This window comes from Lethenteron reissneri, chromosome 49 (assembly GCF_015708825.2).
Source record: "Lethenteron reissneri isolate LAM-NWPU_2019-01 chromosome 49, ASM1570882v1, whole genome shotgun sequence".
NCBI classification, from domain to species: domain Eukaryota; kingdom Metazoa; phylum Chordata; class Hyperoartia; order Petromyzontiformes; family Petromyzontidae; genus Lethenteron; species Lethenteron reissneri.
Window position 1 is genome coordinate 10,924,324 of NC_083827.1, and position 20,864 is coordinate 10,945,187.

At 54.1% G+C, this 20,864-nt stretch overlaps 1 protein-coding gene across 2 annotated transcripts in view; it reads left to right on the forward strand.

Moving 5' to 3' along the window:
• Positions 1–790: 790 nt before the first annotated feature.
• LOC133354899 (neuritin-like) overlaps positions 791–20,864 on the forward strand; it is a 30,640-nt gene continuing 10,566 nt past the window's right edge. Inside the window, exons 1-5 of one of the 2 annotated variants that reach the window (XM_061572082.1) lie at positions 797–870; positions 2,171–2,238; positions 3,153–3,250; positions 3,595–3,695; positions 18,676–18,832. In XM_061572082.1, the coding sequence (XP_061428066.1) occupies positions 867–870; positions 2,171–2,238; positions 3,153–3,250; positions 3,595–3,695; positions 18,676–18,832 (428 nt within the window). In that variant the 5' untranslated portion in view covers positions 797–866. Of the gene's footprint in view, positions 871–2,170; positions 2,239–3,152; positions 3,251–3,594; positions 3,696–18,675; positions 18,833–20,864 lie in introns of both variants that reach the window. The other variant, XM_061572083.1, reaches the window with a different exon arrangement.

Genomic DNA, 20,864 nt, shown 5'->3' on the forward strand with positions numbered 1-20,864 from the left:
CTTGGCAGCCATGCACACAGACAGCAGCCATGCACACAGACAGCAGCCATGCACACAGACAGCAGCCATGCACACAGACAACAGCCATGCACACAGACAACAGCCATGCACACAGACAGCAGCCATGCACACAGACAACAGCCATGCACACAGACAACAGCCATGCACACAGACAACAGCCATGCACACAGACAACAGCCATGCACACAGACAGCAGCCATGCACACAGACAACAGCCATGCACACAGACAACAGCCATGCACACAGACAACAGCCATGCACACAGACAACAGCCATGCACACAGACAACAGCCATGCACACAGACAACAGCCATGCACACAGACAGCAGCCATGCACACAGACAACAGCCATGCACACAGACAACAGCCATGCACACAGACAGCAGCCATGCACACAGACAGCAGCCATGCACACAGACAGCAGCCATGCACACAGACAGCAGCCATGCACACAGACAACAGCCATGCACACAGGGGCCTCGTTCGGCACCCTGAACCAGCGACTTCACGATTAGATGAATTATCCCAGGGGTCGCGCACGGTATTTATATTTTTTCACAATGCGATATCGCGATGCTGCATATCGCGATATGGCAATCACCGCGATATCAGTTCCCCTTGTCGGAGTGTGTCGCGTGGTACTGCGCTGCGCTGTGCCTCGTTCAGGGGGCGCAGGAACGTGCCTCGTCAGTGGCTGCGGTTGCTTCAACACCAACCTGCCGCACGTGGCGACAGCCTCGCGCGGTGCTGCCGGTTACAGACGATGCTCATCGCACGGGTCGTTGAAGCACGAATGTTGTTTACTCGCCGTGTCATCACTTACACTTGTGCGAAGCGCCGATTTCATGGGTAACGTTTGTGTCTGCACAACTTGTATTATTGCGATGAATTATTTGGTGATGCCGCTGCTGCTGCTGCGCTGGCAGTGGTGCACACGCACAACATTCAACTCAAAATCTTCTTCAATAATATTGTGGCCTGTAAAAATATATAGGCGACGTTTCGGGCAATGCCCCTTCTTGATAGCACAGTATAAAATTGCGTTGTGCTCTTGACGAGTGAGTTTCTTGCTCGTTATTATGATTGTCAGTAGAGCAAGTAAAACACAATGCAATACTTAAGAAACAGCATGAGCAACGGGAGCCACGATATAACGAAATGTTGAAACACGGACGATACGATGATTGTGGAAATAATATTGCACGATGTATCGCAGTATTGCATTCATGGCGATAACTTTAGTGTGCAATAATCACATCCGTTACACAGCAGCGCATGAAGCGAACACATTTTAATCTAACACGCAGGGCCCGATGCACATCGGTCGAACGTGACGATCTTTGTCAATCCACGTATGGTTACTGGTACCATGACAAAGACCCCCCGTATAGACTTAACAGACCGTTGGGGCAAGTGTCATGAACACCCAATGTCACAGCAAGTACACACCGCACGTCGCATGCGCACACAATACACGCCTCGTCATACACAACACGCCCATACACGAGACTTGCACTTACACACCACACCCACATACCACACACCCACATGCCACACACCACACACCACACCCACACACCACACACCCACACACCACACACTCACACACCACACGCCACACACCACACACCACACCCACACACCACACACCCACATGCCATACACCACACCCACACACCCACACACCACACATCCACACACCACACACCACACCCACACACCACACCCACACACCCACACACCCACACCCACACACCCACACACCCACACACCACACCACACACCCACACACCCACACACCACACACCCACACACCACACACCCACACACCACACACACACACTCCACACACCCATACACCACACACCACACACCCACACACCACACACCCACACACCACACACCCACACACCACAGACCACACATCCACACACCCACACACCACACACCACATCACACACCCACACACCCACACACCACACCACACACCCACACACCACACACCACACACCCACACACCCACACTCCACACACCCACACACCCACACACCACACCACACACCCACACACCCACACTCCACACACCCACACACCACACACCACACGACACGCTCAAACACAAAGATCCCCCCCCCCCCCCCTCATGCAGTATGGGACAGACTGTCGGGGCAAGTGCTCTTGGCGAGCACCAATGAACGCCGGCACGGCACACGAGGGGTGAGTGGCGAGCACCACGCCCGACCGCCTTTGTCTCTCCAGCATTTACACACTGCACCACGTACACATTTAAAGCTGAGCCGACCTACAGGAGCGGCCCAGCACTGGTTCAAGACATTCGTGACTGCTATTGGTCGTCATGAGCTGAAATCGGTCGCTGGGTTTTGTAGCGCAGTTCGCCCATCGCTCCTCACAAGCTGACAAACTACCCACACACAGACTACACACACTACACACACACTACACACACACACTACACACATTACACACACACTACACACACACTACACACACTACACAATACACACACACGCTACACACACACGCTACACACACACACGCTACACACACATACACACGCTACACAAACACTACACACACACGCTACACACACACACTACACACACACTACACACACACGCTACACACACTACACACACACTACACACACTACACACACACTACACACACGCTATACACACACGCTACACACACACACTACACACACACGCTACACACACACGCTACACACACACACTACACACACTACACACACATGCTACACACACACGCTACACACACTACACACACACACTACACACACTTCACACACACACTACACACACACTGCACACGCTACACACACACTACACACACACACGCTACACACACACACTACACACACACTACACACACACGCTATACACACGCTACACACACTACACACACGCTATACACACACACGCTACACACACACGCTACACACACACACACGTGCTACACACACACGCGCCATACGCACGTGCTACACACACACGCGCCATACGCACGTGCTACACACACACGCGCCATACGCACGTGCGCGCTGCGCGCTCTGAGTTGCGTGGGGGGTGGGATCTGCGCGGGTGGCGCAGGGAGAGGAGGAGGAAGGAGGCGGTGGTGGTACCGGAGCGATCGAGTCCGGCTGCTGGTGCCGCTATTGGTGGCGGAGTTCTCCTTGGAGCCCGAGGCGGTAACGACGAAGGGAATTTCCGTGGCTTTAGAAGCGTACGAGAAGAGCGCTCTCACCTGGTCACCCATCTCCCGTCCCGTTCCTTCCCCTGGTCCCGTCTCTTCCACTTCTCTCTCGTCTCTTCACCTCGTCTCGCTCCGTCTCACTCCAAGTTGCGCGACTCCTCCCAGCGTCTCCCCTGCACAGCCGTCGTGTCATCTCGTCTCACCTCACGTCTCACCCGCTTCACCCTGGGGTCCCGTCGCTCCCCCTGCCTCCCCCTGCCTCCCGCGTCTCCCCCAGCCCGCCTCACCAACGATCACTCCGGCTCTCGCCCCTTCCCGTCTCTCCCCGTCTCCCTCCAGCTCCCGACTCACCTCGTCTGCCCCCGTCTCTCGCCGTCTCGCCATGGGTCCCAGCACCTGCTCGTGGCTGATGTGGATCCCTCTCATCCTGCAGTGCGTGGGTGAGACGCGACACTGACACTCCCACACACCTTGCTCTTACAAAGACCCCCACCGTGTCGCCTGGAACAGACTGTTGGGGCGAGTGCTGTGAGCGAGTAGCGGCACCTGTGAAGGCTACCGGCACTGTGGCACACGAGGGGAGTGGGTGGACAGCACCACACCAGGCCGCCTTTGTCTCCCTAGTAGCGACGTTGACCATATCGCACAAGGGAAGTGTGTGAGGCGGAGTCGACAGCTGCAACGACGCGAGCTCTCTGCTGAAGAAGCCCTCTCGCCGTGGCCACCAGCAGCAGCAGCACCTCGCTCGACACTTGGGCATCTCGCTCCTGAACAGGCTGCTGCTGCTGCTGTAGCTGCTGCTGCTGCTGTAGCTGCTGTAGCTGCTGCTGCTGCTGTAGCTGCTGCTGCTGTAGCTGCTGTAGCTGCTGCTGCTGCTGCTGTAGCTGCTGTAGCTGCTGCTGCTGCTGTAGCTGCTGTAGCTGCTGCTGCTGCTGTAGCTGCTGTAGCTGCTGCTGCTGCTGCTGTAGCTGCTGCTGCTGTAGCTGCTGCTGCTGCTGCAGCTGCTGTAGCTGCTGCTGCTGCTGCTGTAGCTGCTGTAGCTGCTGCTGCTGCTGTAGCTGCTGCTGCTGTAGCTGCTGCTGCTGTAGCTGCTGCTGCTGTAGCTGCTGCTGCTGTAGCTGCTGCTGCTGTAGCTGCTGCTGCTGCTGTAGCTGCTGTAGCTGCTGTAGCTGCTGTAGCTGCTGCTGCTGTCGCTGCTGCTGTAGCTGCTGCTGCTGTAGCTGCTGCTGCTGTAGCTGCTGTAGCTGCTGTAGCTGCTGCTGCTGTCGCTGCTGCTGTAGCTGCTGCTGCTGTAGCTGCTGCTGTCGCTGCTGCTGTCGCTGCTGCTGCTGTAGCTGCTGCTGCTGTAGCTGCTGTAGCTGCTGCTGCTGTCGCTGCTGCTGTAGCTGCTGCTGCTGTAGCTGCTGCTGCTGCTGCCGCCCATCACACGCCTGTGCGAGCATAGCACATGTGCTATGGGGAGGGGGCCCATTGCCAGAAACGTCGCCTGTTACGTATATATTTATTTTACGGCCACACACACACACGTGTTCTCGATGAATGTGTGAGCGGATGATGTTGATCGTGAATGTGCCGCATCGCCAAGTAGTTTGTTTCATTTTGCGAGCACAAGGGAAGTTGGTGTCTGGGCGTTTCGCGCGGTGATGAATCCACCCAAACATCCCTTCAACTGTTTGGTCACTCCGTTGTTTGGGCAACTTTTGGAAACGAATAATGAAGAGAGGCAATAGACTGACCGGGTGTAGCCTCAGTGGTAGGATGTTAACTCGCTCGCCCAGTATACAAGAAGTCGTGGGTTCGATCCTGACCCTGACGCCTGCTGAATATGTTTGGAGTTTGCAGCTTGGAGTGTCTCTCTCCCAGTGCTCGCCTTGATTTCTCTGCGGGTCCTCCGGGGTTCCCTCCACATTTAGAATCAACGTCACGCGCTTCGAGCATTTGGCTGCTTTAACTTTCCAGATAATAAGCCACCTTGTTGGGCTATCAGTTGTGACCAGGGCACTTCTGATAAGGAGCTGTATCGCTCAGTGGGCCTTACCTGGTAAAATATTTTTTTTTTAATCAGATGCGCGTGCGTACGAGAGTGTGGGTCACTTTGTATTACCATTACATTGAGCTGGTCAATGGGTCAGGATAATTTGTGTTTTACGCGTAGGCGCAGTGCATCGCTTTGGTAATTATACCTCCTTCATATAGATCTCTGTGTGAGTTACTGGATCTTTATGTGCGTCTATGGTTCTGTATGTGAATCTACTGATCTCTGTGTGAGTTTATGGGTCTCTATGTGAGTCTATGGGTCTATGTGTGAATCTGTAGATCTCTGTATGAGTCGATGGGTCTCTATGTGAGTGACAGGGTTCACACTGCAGGGTTCACGTGGCAGGGTTCACGCGGCAGGGTTCACGTGGCAGGGTTCACGTGGCAGGTTCACGTGGCAGGGTTCACGTGGCAGGTTCACGTGGTAGGGTTCACGCGGCAGGGTTCACGTGGCAGGGTTCACGTGGCAGGGTTCACGCGGCAGGGTTCACGTGGCAGGGTTCACGTGGCAGGTTCACGTGGTAGGGTTCACGCGGCAGGGTTCACGTGGCAGGGTTCACGTGGCAGGGTTCACGCGGCAGGGTTCACGTGGCAGGGTTCACGTGGCAGGTTCACGTGGTAGGGTTCACGCGGCAGGGTTCACGTGGTAGGGTTCACGTGGCAGGGTTCACGCGGCAGGGTTCACGTGGCAGGGTTCACGTGGCAGGTTCACGTGGCAGGGTTCACGTGGCAGGGTTCACGTGGTAGGGTTCACGTGGCAGGGTTCACGCGGCAGGGTTCACGTGGCAGGGTTCACGTGGTAGGGTTCACGTGGCAGGGTTCACGCGGCAGGGTTCACGTGGCAGGGTTCACGTGGCAGGGTTCACGTGGCAGGTTCACGTGGTAGGGTTCACGCGGCAGGGTTCACGTGGGAGGTAATGGCGCCCGATGATCGCGGCGTCGCGTAGACGCGAGCTCAGCTGATGGAGGCGTCCATCAATCGATTTGCCCAGTCGATGAGGATATTAATTAGACATATTAATTAGACATATTAATTAGACATTAATTAGCGCATCGATTAGGAGGCACGCGTAGGGAAACGTCAGCAGAGGGTTGTTGTGTGTGCTGGTGGAATGGCTGGCATCACGGACTTGGCCGGTTCGACTCCGTGTGGTCTCTGTGAACCCATATGGAGTCGAACCACGGGGAGACGCGGTTGGAACAATGGGAGTACGCTTCTTAAATCTCCCGTGCCTCTGTCTCCCCAGCGGTGTGATTAGCTTCACCCCAGCCAGCCGGTCTGCGGGTCACATGCCGTGGGGTAGAACGTGGGTTATGAGCCACCTCTCCCGAGGCGTTTGCTGAGCGTGGCAGGGTATGAAAGTGGTACATGGTGGCGTAGGTTGTTGACTCATCAGGACACTGTCTGTTGCAACCCTGAGGTCACCCGGTTGGACCTCCCCGGTGTGAAAGTTGGAACAGCGGTGTCAAGCCTCTTCAATCCCTCCACCTTCTGTCCAGTTGGAGTGAGTCGCTGGGCGGGGCGCACGCGGCGGAGTCGAAGCGTGGCCACTCTGTGGGACATCCCTTGCCAGTGTCAACATCTAACAAGAGGTTTTACCCTTTCTGGCAATCAAACCGTTGTGTTAAGATGTTAAAACACCAAACAGAATACGTTTTCAAGGAATCCCGTCACTGCATTAGCCACACGTATTGTGGCGAACATGCAAACCAAACAGGTCCCATATTGGAGCTGCTCACCCCGAGCTACGAATGCCCTGACAGTGGCATCGTCTTCGTGCTCTTTGCTATTTGGCGTCCTCTGGTCTGACACTTTGAGACGAGGCTCAAAAGAAAGATGTCTCTGGTGTGGACCAATCAGCTTCAAGGACAATGCATCATCTACGACCAGAGCGTGTTTTATTTGCATGTTCACCACAAGTACCGTGTGACTCATGCAGGCACGACTCGCCGGGCATCAGCTGTCGCCTGAGCATCTGCGTGGGGCGCCGCGGGGGCGAGACGTTGACTCCCTCGTCTGCTCTACAGGGGGTCCTGGGCTCGATCCCGACCCTGACGCCTGCTGCTGCTGCTGCGTATTTGGAGTTGCATTTCTCTCTCCCCGTGGTCGCGTGAATTTTTCTCGGTGTCCTCCGGGTTTCCCCTTCACATTTAAAATCAACACCTCCTCGTGTTTAGAGTATTTGGCTGCTCTAAAGATCCACATCGACAAGCCACTTCGTTGAGTTGTCATTTGTGGCCAGGTAGCTTCTGAAGAAAGCTGTATTGCTCAAGAAGACTTACCTGGTAAAATAAAAGTTGTTTATATTCAATGTTCCCAATACGGGACAGCGCAACCCTTTCACGCGTTCCATTGAGTTGCATTGCACTGTAAAGGTGCAGCCCTGTAAGAGCTTGCTTATGGCACTGCTGGCAGAATGGACTCCACTCGACGAAGCCCTCGAGATTCCCCCTGGAGGGAGCTCTTGAGAGCCCCCTGGAGGGAGCTCTTGAGAGCCCCCTGGAGGTTACTTTTGGCCGAATCTGTCACGCTGGCTCAGTGCGTCTCGTAAGAGGCGGAAGTGCCCAACACCTTACCCCACCACGCACCTTACCCCACCACGCACCTTACCCCACCACGCACCTTACCCCACCACACACCTTACCCCACCACGCACCTTACCCCACCACACACCTTACCCCACCACGCACCTTACCCCACCACGCACCTTACCCCACCACACACCTTACCCCACCACGCACCTTACCCCACCACGCACCTTACCCCACCACACACCTTACCCCACCACGCGCCTTACCCCACCACACACCTTACCCCACCACACACCTTACCCCACCACGCATCTGACCCCACCACGCACCTTACCCCACCACACACCTTACCCCACCACGCACCTTACCCCACCACGCACCTTACCCCACCACGCACCTTACCCCACCACGCACCTTACCCCACCACACACCTTACCCCACCACGCACCTTACCCCACCACACACCTTACCCCACCACACACCTTACCCCACCACGAACCTTACCCCACCACACACCTTACCCCACCACGCACCTTACCCCACCACGCACCTTACCCCACCACACACCTTACCCCACCACCACCTTACCCCACGCACCTTACCCCACCACGCACCTTACCCCACTACGCTCCTTACCCCACCACACACCTTACCCCACCACGCACCTTACCCACCACGCACCTTTCCCCACCACGCTCCTTACCCACCCACGCACCTTACCCCACCACGCACCTTACCCCACCACGCACCTTACCCCACCACACCACCTTACCCCACCACGATCCTTACCCCACCACACCCCTTACCCCACCACGCACCTTACCCCAACACGCACCTTACCCCACCAAGCACCTACCCCACCACGCACCTTACCCCACCACACCCCTTACCCCACCACGCACCTTACCCCACCACGCACCTTACCCCACCACACACCTTACCCCACCACGCACCTTACCCCACCACACCCCTTACCCCACCACGCACCTTACCCCAACACGCACCTTACCCCACCAAGCACCTTACCCCACCACGCACCTTACCCCACCACACACCTTACCCCACCACGCACCTTACCCCACCACACACCTTACCCCACCACGCACCTTACCCCACCACGCACCTTTCCCCACCACGCCCCTTACCCCACCACGCACCTTACCCCACCACGCACCTTACCCCACCACGCACCTTACCCCACCACACACCTTACCCCACCACGCACGATCTGCTGCTTATCGACTCACTGCGGTGTCAACATCTCATACTGCTGGTGGGGGGGTGGGGGTCACAGGGCACCCACCCCCTCGTGTGCCGGAGGAGGGAGGGGGGTGTTTAAGAAATGTGATCCCCCATTCTTTCAGCTGCCGCGCAGGGAGATCGGGCAGGCGACGTCTGGATTGCAAGTCCAGCGCGCTGACCGCTCTGGCCCACGAAGAGCAGCCCGTCGTGTAAACGTGTAAACAGGGTTAGTCTGCAGAATCGATTCAGTCTATTTCTAGGACTTCAAAACTAAATTTGGTTGTTTGGGATTTGGCACGAAACAAAGTTAATGTGGTAAATTATGCGTGCGCGAGATTTGTCTGATCTCGGCGAATTAGAAAATGAACGATGACCACACTCTGACGCGGATTGGCCCTTCACTGGAAGACGTCCCCTGCAGATCCACGGACTGGAACGCACGTGCACGCGCGCGTGTCTGCGCGCGCGTGCACGTGCGTGGGGATTGCGGACGAGTGGACGTCGTTTGAGATCCACCTCTACCTATGGTCACGAGCAATACGCAAGGCCGTTTTTAGAATTCCCTCCCCCCCATACTTGCGAATTAATCAAAAGTTTATCGCTTGCCAAATATATATTCACTTCCCTTTGTATGCACGCGGTACGCGTGCGCGCGTGTGTGGGTCGACTCAACTTCAAACGAGTACCTGGTGCGGTGTGTAAACATCGCCACTGGGGAGACAAAGGCGGCCGGGCGTGGTGCTGGCCACCTCGTGTGCCGTGCCGGCCTTCATAGGTGCTCGCTGGGAGCACTTGCCCCAACAGTATGTTAAGGATATACGGGGATCTTTGTTTCTGTGTACGTGTGTGGACGTGTGCGTACGTGTGTATGCGTGTGTCTGCGGGGGAGCGGTGGTGCAGTGGTTAGCAGGCTGCGCTACAAACATAGCGACCCGAGGTCGAATTCTGCTCACGGTCAACATCACTGACGATTATATAAAACAGTTCTGGGCCACCCCTAGGTCGACTCAGCCTCAAATGAGTGCCTGGTGCCATGGTGGGTAAACATCGTTACTGGGAAGACAAAGGTGGTCGGGCATGGTGCTGGCCAACCACCCCCTTGTGTGCTGGCCTTTATCGGTGCTCGCTTATCGCACTTTCCCGAACAGTCTGTTCATGCTCCACGGGGGGATCTTTGCCTGCGTGTGCGTGCAAGTGAGTGCGGATATGAAAACGCGTGTCTGTGTGTGCATTTTACATAATTCTCTAATGTGATTATTCATACGTTTGTGTAAATCTAATTTAATTGGATAAACACATGAGCTGGCTGCTCAAATTCAGCTTTAACCCTTTACAAGTGGGACTGCTGTACTTCCTACTCGCAGAGGCGCAGCGACACAGTGGTGGAGATGTTCACCACCTCGCCTGGTACGCAGGAGGTCGGGAGTTCGATCGCGACCCTGACGCCTGCTGCTGTATATTCCGAGTTTGCGTGTCTCTCTCGCTCCCCGTGGTCGTGTGGACTTTTTTATTCGGGTCCTGCGGTTTTTCCCTCCACATATAGAAACGTACATTTCAGATTATTTAGATTATTTTGCTGCAATACATTTCCATGTCATAAGCCACTTTGTTGAGCTATCATTTGTGATTGCCAGGTCACTTATGAAAAATATTTTAATACCTCAGTGAGCTTTACCTGCTAAGATAAAAAAATAGTTTTCGTTTTATTTGTCTATGTTTGTAAGTGATTTGTTAAAAATGTCTTAGACTTTTCACTGCTGTCGTGTTTCTGTGATGTTTGTTGGGGTAACGTTCTGTGAAAAAGAGCTTTATAGCTCATCGGATTCCTCCTCCAGTAATAAATACAGATTCTGATTCTGCTCGTCACGACACACTGAGCCGGTGTGGCTGGAACGTTCACGTGGCTCATAATGAATCAGAATCTTATTTACCCAGATGAGCATCAAGGATATGGACTTTGAGGGACATCCTACAGCCCATTGTGTCGTAGTTCTTCACCAGAGTCTCAACCAGCTCCACGTAGTCTTCGACCTTGTGATTGCCCAGGAAGCCACGACCGACTGCGACAAAGCTGTTCCAGGCCACTTTCTCCTTGCTAGTGAGCTTCTTCGGGAATTCATTGCACTCCAGAATCTTCTTTATCTGTGGTCTGACGAAGACACCGGCTTTGACCTTTGCCTCCGACAGCTTAGGGAATAAGTCTTGAAGGTACTTGAAGGCTGCCGACTCCTTATCTTGAGCTCCGACAAATTGTTTCATAAGGCCCAATTTGATGTGCAGTGGTGGCATCAGCACCTTCCGGGGGTCCACCAGTGGCTCCCACTTGACGTTGTTCCTCCCCACAGAGAACTCGATCCGCTGTGGTCCAGTCCTGCCTGGGGTAGTGCGCATTGGTGTCCCTGCTGTTCTAAAGGCAAAGACAGCAGTGAAATTGGTAAAACCACCTTGGAGACCCATCAGGAATGCTACCATCTTGAAGTCTCCAATGACCTCCCAGCCGTACTCATCATACTTCAAGCCGTCCAGCAAGGTGTTGATGCTGTTGTAATCCTCTTTGAGGTGCACCATGTGAGCCAGGGGAAGATATGGGTACTTGTTACCATTATGGAGCAGCACGCCTTTGAGGCTCCTGGATGAGCTGTCAATGAAGAGGCGCCACTCATTCTGGTTGCAGGCGATTCCGATTGCCTCGAACAGACTGGTCACATTGTGGCAGAAGCAGAGCCCATCTTGACGGGTGAAGAAGCTGCAGAAAAGGTTGGTGACGCTTCCTCTGATCTACGACTTGCACATTTTCATCCAACAAGTTCCACTGCTTGAGCCTAGACGTCAAAAGCTCGGTATTGGACTTGGTGAGACCAAGATCTCTGATCAAATCATTGAGGTCTTTTTGGTTGGGGTACTATGGGTTTCTCTCCTCAGCTCCACCTCTGAAATTGTCATCTGGATCTACAACGTCTTCCTCGCTCTGACTTGCTGCTCTCTTCTAAAGACGGCTGCTATCTCTCTGGAGGAGTGGGTACGGGGATCTCATGGCAGTGTGGCATTGGGGCGATGGATGAAGGAAGGTCCGGATACGTGATAGCAGGTGCATTCTTGCCAGTCCGACGTTTGTAAGGGTCCACCTTCCAGACGTAGCAGTTGCTTGAGTGGTCAGTGGGTTCTCACCAAATTCTTGGGATAGCAAACTTCATTGTTCTCTTTTCCCCTCTGTACCATCCAACAAAATACATTTATTTCCCCCATGACTAATGTGTAATAGATTCTCGCAACATTTTTCATACGTGATATAGTTTTTCAATAACATTGAAACTTGTAAAATATTTTAAAATAAAAAAAAACTTTTAACAATTGAAATTCCAGAGTTTGTTTGCATTGCTCGCAGGTGAAATGAGGTGCCCAGGGTTTGTCTTGATCCCCGACAGGCATGCCGAAATATGCCTTGTAGGCCCCACACATCTTAGCAGATGCTTCCACAGAGTACTTTTTCGCTCTTGTCTTGATAAATTGGCCGCAGACATAGCAAAATGCGTCTGCCGGATGCTTGCAGCCTCTTGATGCCATCTCATAAACATACAGATCTCTATCCACTTAGGCAGCTGGAACTAAACTGAACTGGTGGGCTTAAGCCCCCTGTATTTATACTACAATTTATATTACTGGAAAGTTCTAGAATGTTCTAGAAGTTACTCCAAGTTTACTCAGCAGTGAATCTATCTGGAATGTTCTGGAAAATAGGTAAATTTCTAAATATCACTGTCCTGGTCCCAAAAGCAAAGTTTGTGGGGAATAATAGCCATTTTATGTCATTTTGAGGAATAAGCAATTAGGAAAGAACAGTTCCTACTACCCAGGAACAAAACAAATATGTTGCACAGTGTCATCCAGGAGAAGCCAAAAGAACCCCAGCACCTTCGTCTTGGTGATGGTCGGCGTTTGTAAACCCGATGCCATTGCGGTGCGTTTATGTTTACATTAAACCCGTCTTTTGTTTTGTTTACGCTGGGTAAACTCAAAGTGGCTTCTGACTCAAAAGTCCAAGCGTGGCGACGGCGCTCATCTTTTGTTTAAAGCCCTGAGTCAGTGTTGTAAATTTCACATTACAGTGGCGGGCTCAGTCTCTCCATAGGACAACCTCGGATAACTTCCCCAAACCAAGTGGTATCTATTTTATTGAGCCCAGGAGGCTCGATGATTTGAGTCAATTCGCAGCAAGCTGGGATATGAGCATCGCAGCCGTCCGAAGTCATGCCACGTGGGTCTCGCCCTGGCTGAGGCCAAAATCACCCACAATACAGCCCGTCCCAGCGAATCTCGGAAGCTCAGCAGGTGTTGAGCCTGGAGAGTGATTGTAGATGTGTGACTAACACCGTGCAAACAACACGTGTCGTGGACAGTAGGGGGTAGTGTGGGTTTGTACCCTCCTTGCCCCCCCCCCCGTGCCGCCCCCACGCTCCCCCCACCAAGCCCGCCCTGACTAACGTGCTGAATGAAGTATCATCATATAAACTAAACTTTTAATTTTACCAGGTAAGGCCCATCGAGATATATCGCTGTTTTTCACAAGCGACATCGCTATCACAAATGATAGCTCAACGAAGTGGCCTATCATCACGTGGAAATGTACAAGAACCAAATACTCTAAACTCACTATCCTCACGGGGTAGGGAGGCCCCCATCCAGCAGTGGATCGACGTATGGGCTCTCCACGCCCTTGCCTCTAACCACAGGGGTGCGATGCAGCGAGTGTGGTCGTCTTCATTGTTCACCCAGGGGAGCCTCACTGAGGCTCAAGACTACTTTGTAGGAGGGTCCTTCTTGTGGATGTTTGGTCAGTTTGTGTTATTTGGGTGTGTTTGCACGTGCGTGTGTGTGTGTTTGCGAGTACTCAAGGGGAGCGGTGGTGCAGTGGTTAGCACGCTGCGCTACGAACCTGGCTGCCCGAGTTAGATTGTTGCTCACGGACAACACCAGTGACGACTGTCTGAACCGGGTCTGGGCCTCCCCTAGGTCACCTCAGCCTCAAACGAGTACCTGGTGAGATGTAAATATCGCCGCTCGGGAGACAAAGGCGGCCGCGTGTGGTGCTGGCCACACCACCCCCTCGTGTGCCGTCCCGCGTCTTCATGGGGCCACTCTTTCACAGCGACTTGCCCCAAGAGCCTGGCGAGGCTAAACGAGGGACCTTTGTCTTTGTTGTGAAAATCCAAACCGATTTCACATATTTAGAAATCAATGGCTAGAAAGCGTCTTGGCTGACGCTCCTGAATGTTAATTCATTTCATTTTCTGGTGGTGACAGACACACTCGTTTGCTTATTTATTTTGTTACCTATTTGAAAATGTTTTAATCTCTTGCTTAATTCTCAAGTAATTTACAATTCTCACTCTCGCTTCTGAAGGGTCATCATCAACCTGTGTTGTGATCTTCTTCGCCCTGCTGGCGATCCCCCACCCCGCCCCCCGCCCTGCCTCTCACCTCTCCCTCCGCTCACTCCTCCTGCCCTGGGCCACCTCCACCACCACTCCTCCTGCCCTGGGCCACCTCCACCACCACCTCCACCACCTCCACCACCACCACTCCTCCTGCCCTGGGCCACCTCCACCACCACCTCCACCACCTCCACCACCACCACTCCTCCTGCCCTGGGCCACCTCCACCACCACCTCCACCACCTCCACCACCACCTCCACCACCACCACTCCTCCTGCCCTGGGCCACCTCCACCTCCACCACCTCCACCACCTCCACCACCACTCCTCCTGCCCTGGGCCACCTCCACCACCACCTCCACCACCACTCCACGGTCCCCCTCACCCTGCTGGCTCGTGGCTCTGAGCCGCCTCTGCCCACCCCTGGCCTCTCCACCTCAACCCTGGTGCCTCCACGTCCATCACATTTCTTTGGATGTTTTTGTTGTTCTCTCTTATAATGCGGTGGTAACAACGCCAGCGGTGATTTGTGTGTGTGTGGGGAGCGGTGGCGCAGTGGTTAGCGCACTGCGCTACAATACCACACAACAGTCCCGCTGCCCGGCCCCGTCCGAGAGGAAGGGGCTGGAGCCGTGCCTCTTGGCCCTTCTATGAAGGCACGCATGGCTATCCCGTGTCTGTGCGCGTGTGCAATTAGAACGACGTATTAATGCGTCTCTGCCGTCCGTGGCATTGAGTAAACACGAACAAATGTGCGTTTGTTTTAGCTGCTGACAGCGCAATTAGAACATTAATTAGCAACAACAACAAATATTTTCTAAATATACCGCGCGCTGAGCACGCGGATAGCGCAGTGCGCGTGGGCGAGCGCGGCTTCGTCTCCAAGGCACAACGAGACCCACGTGACGCGAAGGCAAAGATCGCCCCGCGATAGCCCTCAACAGACAGACCGCTGGGCACCTCTGAAGGCCGCACCACGGCACCACGAGGGGTGGTGGGTGGCCAGCACCGCGCCCCTCCTGCCGGCAGCCTTTGTCTCCCCCGCTGCTGATTTGTTTTGCTATTGGTTACGAAAGCCTACGTGTACGTAATTCTGGAGTTTGTCATTTCATTAATGTTTTGGCAGCAAAATAAATCCATATAATTAAATTGTTTACAGAGTTGAATTGACCCACAATAATCGCTATTTTATAAAAAAAAAAACAGCCGATACGATCATCGTGGATGCCATCTCGTGCGGCGTATCGTAGCATCGCGGAAGGACGCGCCTCTGTGCCTCCACGCTCGGCCACAGCGTGGGGACGCAGAGCCTTTAAACAAATCTGAATCAGAATATTTGTTTATACTGGAGGAATCCGATGAGCTATAAAGCTTTCTTCATATGGGTCCAGTAGAAGCCAACAAGCAATATCAGAGCTCCGGTCGCCCAGTTGAGCAGCGGTCGGCTCGTGGTCAGTGCACCGCGCAACGCTCCCGGCGACTCGAAATCGGTTCCCGGTCATGACCAAAAACAGAACCGGTCCTGGGCCTTTCAATGACTCAGCCTCAAGTGAGTAGCTTGTGTGGTGTGTGCACATCAGCATTGGGGAGACAAAGGCGGCCGGGCGGTTGTGCTAACCCCCCCCCCCTCAAGTGCTGTGCCAGGTGCCCGCTAACAGCACGTGCTCCAACAGTCTGTCAACGGCTATCTGGGGCCTCTTTGTCTGTGTCCCTGTGATTTGCTGTGCGCGTGGCTTCATGGAGTCGAAACTATTTTGAGAGTCCAGGTGGCGTAAACAATCATCGCTCTTTTCTCTCGGTGGGGAAACATTCGTGTCCCTGACTCCCACGTCCTTTCCCTTCCTCCTCGCAAACTTTCCTGCTTCAGTTCAGAGAGAGGGGGGGGGGGGTAAAGCGAAAGGTGCAGCCCTGAAACTGCCCGCGAACCCCACAGCTGGCTTGATGAGCCCCATCCAGAGGTGTAATTTGTGAGCTCCTCTTCCGTGCTGTGCAGACGTCTTTAAAGAATTCGAGAGTACCCACATTTGTGCCCCACCACACACGACCTGTAAATCGACTGTGGCGTTCCTGGGTGGAGGAAGGCGGTGGGGTGGATGGGGGTCGCGGAGGAGTTCCCTGCCCCTAAGCGGCCCCAGCGCACGGCCCAGAGCCTTCACCACCACCACCACCACTGCCACCACCACCACCGCCACCGCTACCACCACCGCCACCACCACTGCCGCCACCGCCACCACCGCCACCGCCACCACCGCCGCCACTGCCGCCACCGCCACCACCACCGCCACCACCACCGCCACCATACATGTGGGTGGAATCCCACATGTATGTATGTCCTTGACTATGAGGGCTAAGTCAAAACTCTGCACAGATGCCCCTTTGCATCAAAGCGAGTTTGTGCGGAGCTACAAGGTGACCGGGAGATGGCATGAAAAATGGATTCCAGAATGCACTGCTGTGTGATCTGCAATCCAGCTCCTAACCCAAGCCTATAAACACGCGGTGTTTACAGGCAGACTTCCATCCGAGCGCTAACCGGGCTCATGGGGAACAGACAGTCACTGCATTGCGCGCTTTCAGATGCACTTCTGCGGCCGTCTGGAACGCTCTTCTTTCGGATATTCGGAAGCCACTGGAGCTATGCACTTTTAAATCTAGATTGAAATATCTTTATTTAGAACTGCTTTTTGAGTTTAGTTTGGTGCCCTTCCCCCGAACCTCCGATTAGCACGGTTGGCTACGTACGGTGTATATGTAGGTCGTGGTATGGAACCCGTTAACTCGGAGGTGCTGGCTTAATGATACATAGGTGCCATGGTGGCGAGATGTTAACTACTTCGCCTGGTATACAGGTCGTGGGTTCAATCCCGACCCTGACGCATGTATATTTGGAACTTTCATGTCTCTCTCCCCGTGGTCGCATGGATTTTTCTCTGGGTCCTTTGGGTTTTCCCTTCACATTTAGAATCAACGTGCGTTTCGGCTATGGGGCCGCTATAAATTTCCACACGAGAAGCCACTTCATCGGGCTATCATTTGTGGCCAGGTCGCTTCTGACAAAAGAACTATACAGCTCAGTTTTTAGTTGTAGTTCATATGACCCAGGCACGCCGAGCCACCTCCTCGCACGCGAAGAACATTTCACAAATCTTATTCGACGGAACCTATTCCGGAACCGTCTTGACGACTGTGCTGACGAGGGAGACGGGGATGGAACGGATAGTCCCATTATCACCCCGGGGCCGCTCGCATCGGAACGTAATTAGACCTCCCCAAACACGCGGACGCCTCTTCCCCTTTTAGCCTGCAGAGTGTCGGGCGACTGTTGTAGGGGAGCTCCTGTTAACGCCTGCGCAGGCCCCCGGGGAGACGGCGGGTCACCATCACCCGCACCCCGCCCGCTGTTTGATTCTCTCCCTCTCTCGCTCCCTCTCTCTCGTGGGCCGATATTCGCACTCGGCACCGCACTATCATTCATTTCTTGTAACTTAGAAATCAATGTTTTGTTGTCGTTTCCACCCTCCATCTGCCCCCCACCACCCTCACCCCCAACCCCTCACAATTTGGCCTCGATCGTGGTATCGGTGTCGCGTCACGAGGCGAAGAATTCGCTCTGAAGTCTCGCAGAGCGGCGCGACCCTTCCTCGTGCAGAGGACGGTTCCACGGAAGTGGATGTCGCAGAGCTGCCTGCGAGACGCGCCTCCTCAGAGTGACCTCTACCCCACACACCAGTTGGGTGGCACTCTGCCGCCCGCTCTGCCACACGAGATCCATGGGAACTCGCACCGTGTAATCGCGGGGCGCCTGCCCTGGATTCAAACCCAGGATATCTCAATGGCGACGGCTCAGCGCTCTGACCTCTGGAGCCCGTAGCCGGACACCTTCACCGGGTTCTCGTTTTACGCTGAGCAAACCTCGGGGAGGGCCAGCCCAGATCTGGAAACCACTCGTACACTTCAATCCACGGTGGGCAAATGAAACCTCCCACTTAAAATCGCTGTGTGACCATCGCATTGCGTTGGCCACACTCCGAGCCTTCGTCCTCTCCTCCTCAATAGGTTCTCGCTCACAGCACTTGCCCCGGACAGGCGACACGTGGTAGGGGGTGTGTGTAGGGCGAACGGTTGCTCTCTCTCTCTCCCCCCGTGCTGCGGTGTTGTTTGCCGTCTCTCTCTCTAGGAGCGGCGTCGCTGGGAGAGATGGGGCCGGACCCCCCCGCGGGCTGCGAGGGCGTCTATCGCGGCATGGGCGCGTGCCTCCTCCGCTTCGGGGACCAGGTCAACCGGCTGTTCGAGCAGGGCGTGAAGACGTGGCCCGGAGAGCGCAGCGTCTGCACGTGCGGAGCGCACTGACAACCACCTCGCGCTACACACACACCTCCACAACAACAACAACCGCCATTCGTCACTAAGTGGCGGTGACGTCACCACGTGGCTTGTGCCAGGCTATGTGGACGTTGAGGCCACGTGAAGTGTCGAACGCCTGCCGGCAGAAGGTCACGGGGCAGACCCAGGTGCCACGGGACGACTGACTGAGATGACTGGCCAATGCACCACCTGTGCCCCCTACTGTGCCAACTTGCTGTGCTTTAGCCACTCGGCGCTCCGCTCGTTGTTGTGAGCGTCGCTCCTCTGCCCTCCGTTGTTGTTGGACGGCGACTGCCTCCAACTGCCCAGTAACGTCCTTCACGAGCCTCCTCCACTGAGGCCGATCTTGACACCGCTGGTACAGTCATCGGCAAGTCCACTCAGCTCCACATCCTCTTGTACCACATCACTCCATCTCTTCTCTAGCCCGTGCCGTGCCCGTTTAGCCCTCTCTATCCGGCCGAACAAAAGCTGTTTAGGCATGCGGTGGCTGGGCATACGAGCTACATGACCCAGCCAACGCAGCTCACTGACGGGACTTTGTCCAGATATTTCAAGCATTTGTGAGCTCCTCAAACAATCTAGCCTGGTTAAACCCAGGATGGATCGTAGGCAGGCCAACCTAAATGTTTATAAATGGCGAAGATGTCCAATTAGGAGGATCCACGTTTCGCAAGCGTAGAGAAGGGAGGGCTTTACGGTGGGCGAGAAGTTCAAGTTCAAGTTCATGTATTAGGTGTAGCCCTGTGAGCCATTCGGCTCTTGAATCGGGTGCAACCGCAACAAACAAAAAACATGAACAAAAAAAACATCTTAAAGTGAATATGTGACTGAGTGCAAACAGAAAATCCAAGAAAAGACAGCAAAATATTTCAGAAAAAAACACCGTACACCAACACTGTGTGCAGAAATCCCAGTGGGATGCAAGTCAAACAACCAACAACAACCACAGGACAACTTCGATTAAAGCCATCAGTCTAACTCTGTACTACAACAAACAAACATGGCTAAACCAATACACTTTTCTAAATCACCAAAATAAAGTCATGAAAGCAATGAAACAGTGATTATAGGAACTGTGACGGAATTTTCACAATAAATGCCATAAACAACATGTACTACCAAAACCCTGCAGCCATAGCTGGCTGCATGAGTCACTCCACAACAGCAGGAGCATCAATCGGAGTATTATAATTTTTCAATGCACCTTTAAGATCAGCACACTAAATCAAAACACAGGTCATACTTTGTAGGGTGGCCAGCACCACGCCCGGCCGCCTTTGTCTCCCCATCGCTGATTTTTACACACCGCACTAGGTACTCATTGGAGGCTGAGTCGACCTAGGGGGGTCCCAGGACCGGTTCAGATAATTAGGAAATCGAACTCGGGTCGCCGGGTTCGTAGCGCAGTGCGCTAACCGCTACACTATACCACTCTTACCCACACGCGCGCATCGTACATTTATCACGTGGTCCCCTCTGGAGCTTTGGGCCTTGGGAACAAATATTCCATTTGTCCCACCCCCCCCCCCCCATTAAACCAGCACTGCTGGAGATCACCCAGCCCCAAGGCTCGAAGCCAGCGCTAACCGCTACACCATGGCTCCACACACACACAACACACGCAACACACACACAACACACGCTACACACACAACACACACAACACACGCAACACACACAACACACGCTACACACACAACACACACAACACACACACAACACACGCTACACACACAACACACACAACACACACTACACACAGACAACACACACTACACACAGACAACACACACTACACATACAACACACTACACAGAACACACACAACACACGCGCATACAAAGTGCTCGCCCGCAAATGAACCACGATACCGTCCGTAGCTTTGCTGATCGCCGCCAAGGAGCCATAAGCCACCAGTCACGGGACTCGACTCATTGTCCTCGCAGCAGCAGCGGTGGTGGTGGTGGCGGCTTTTGGTTGCGAACCGTCGAACAAAGA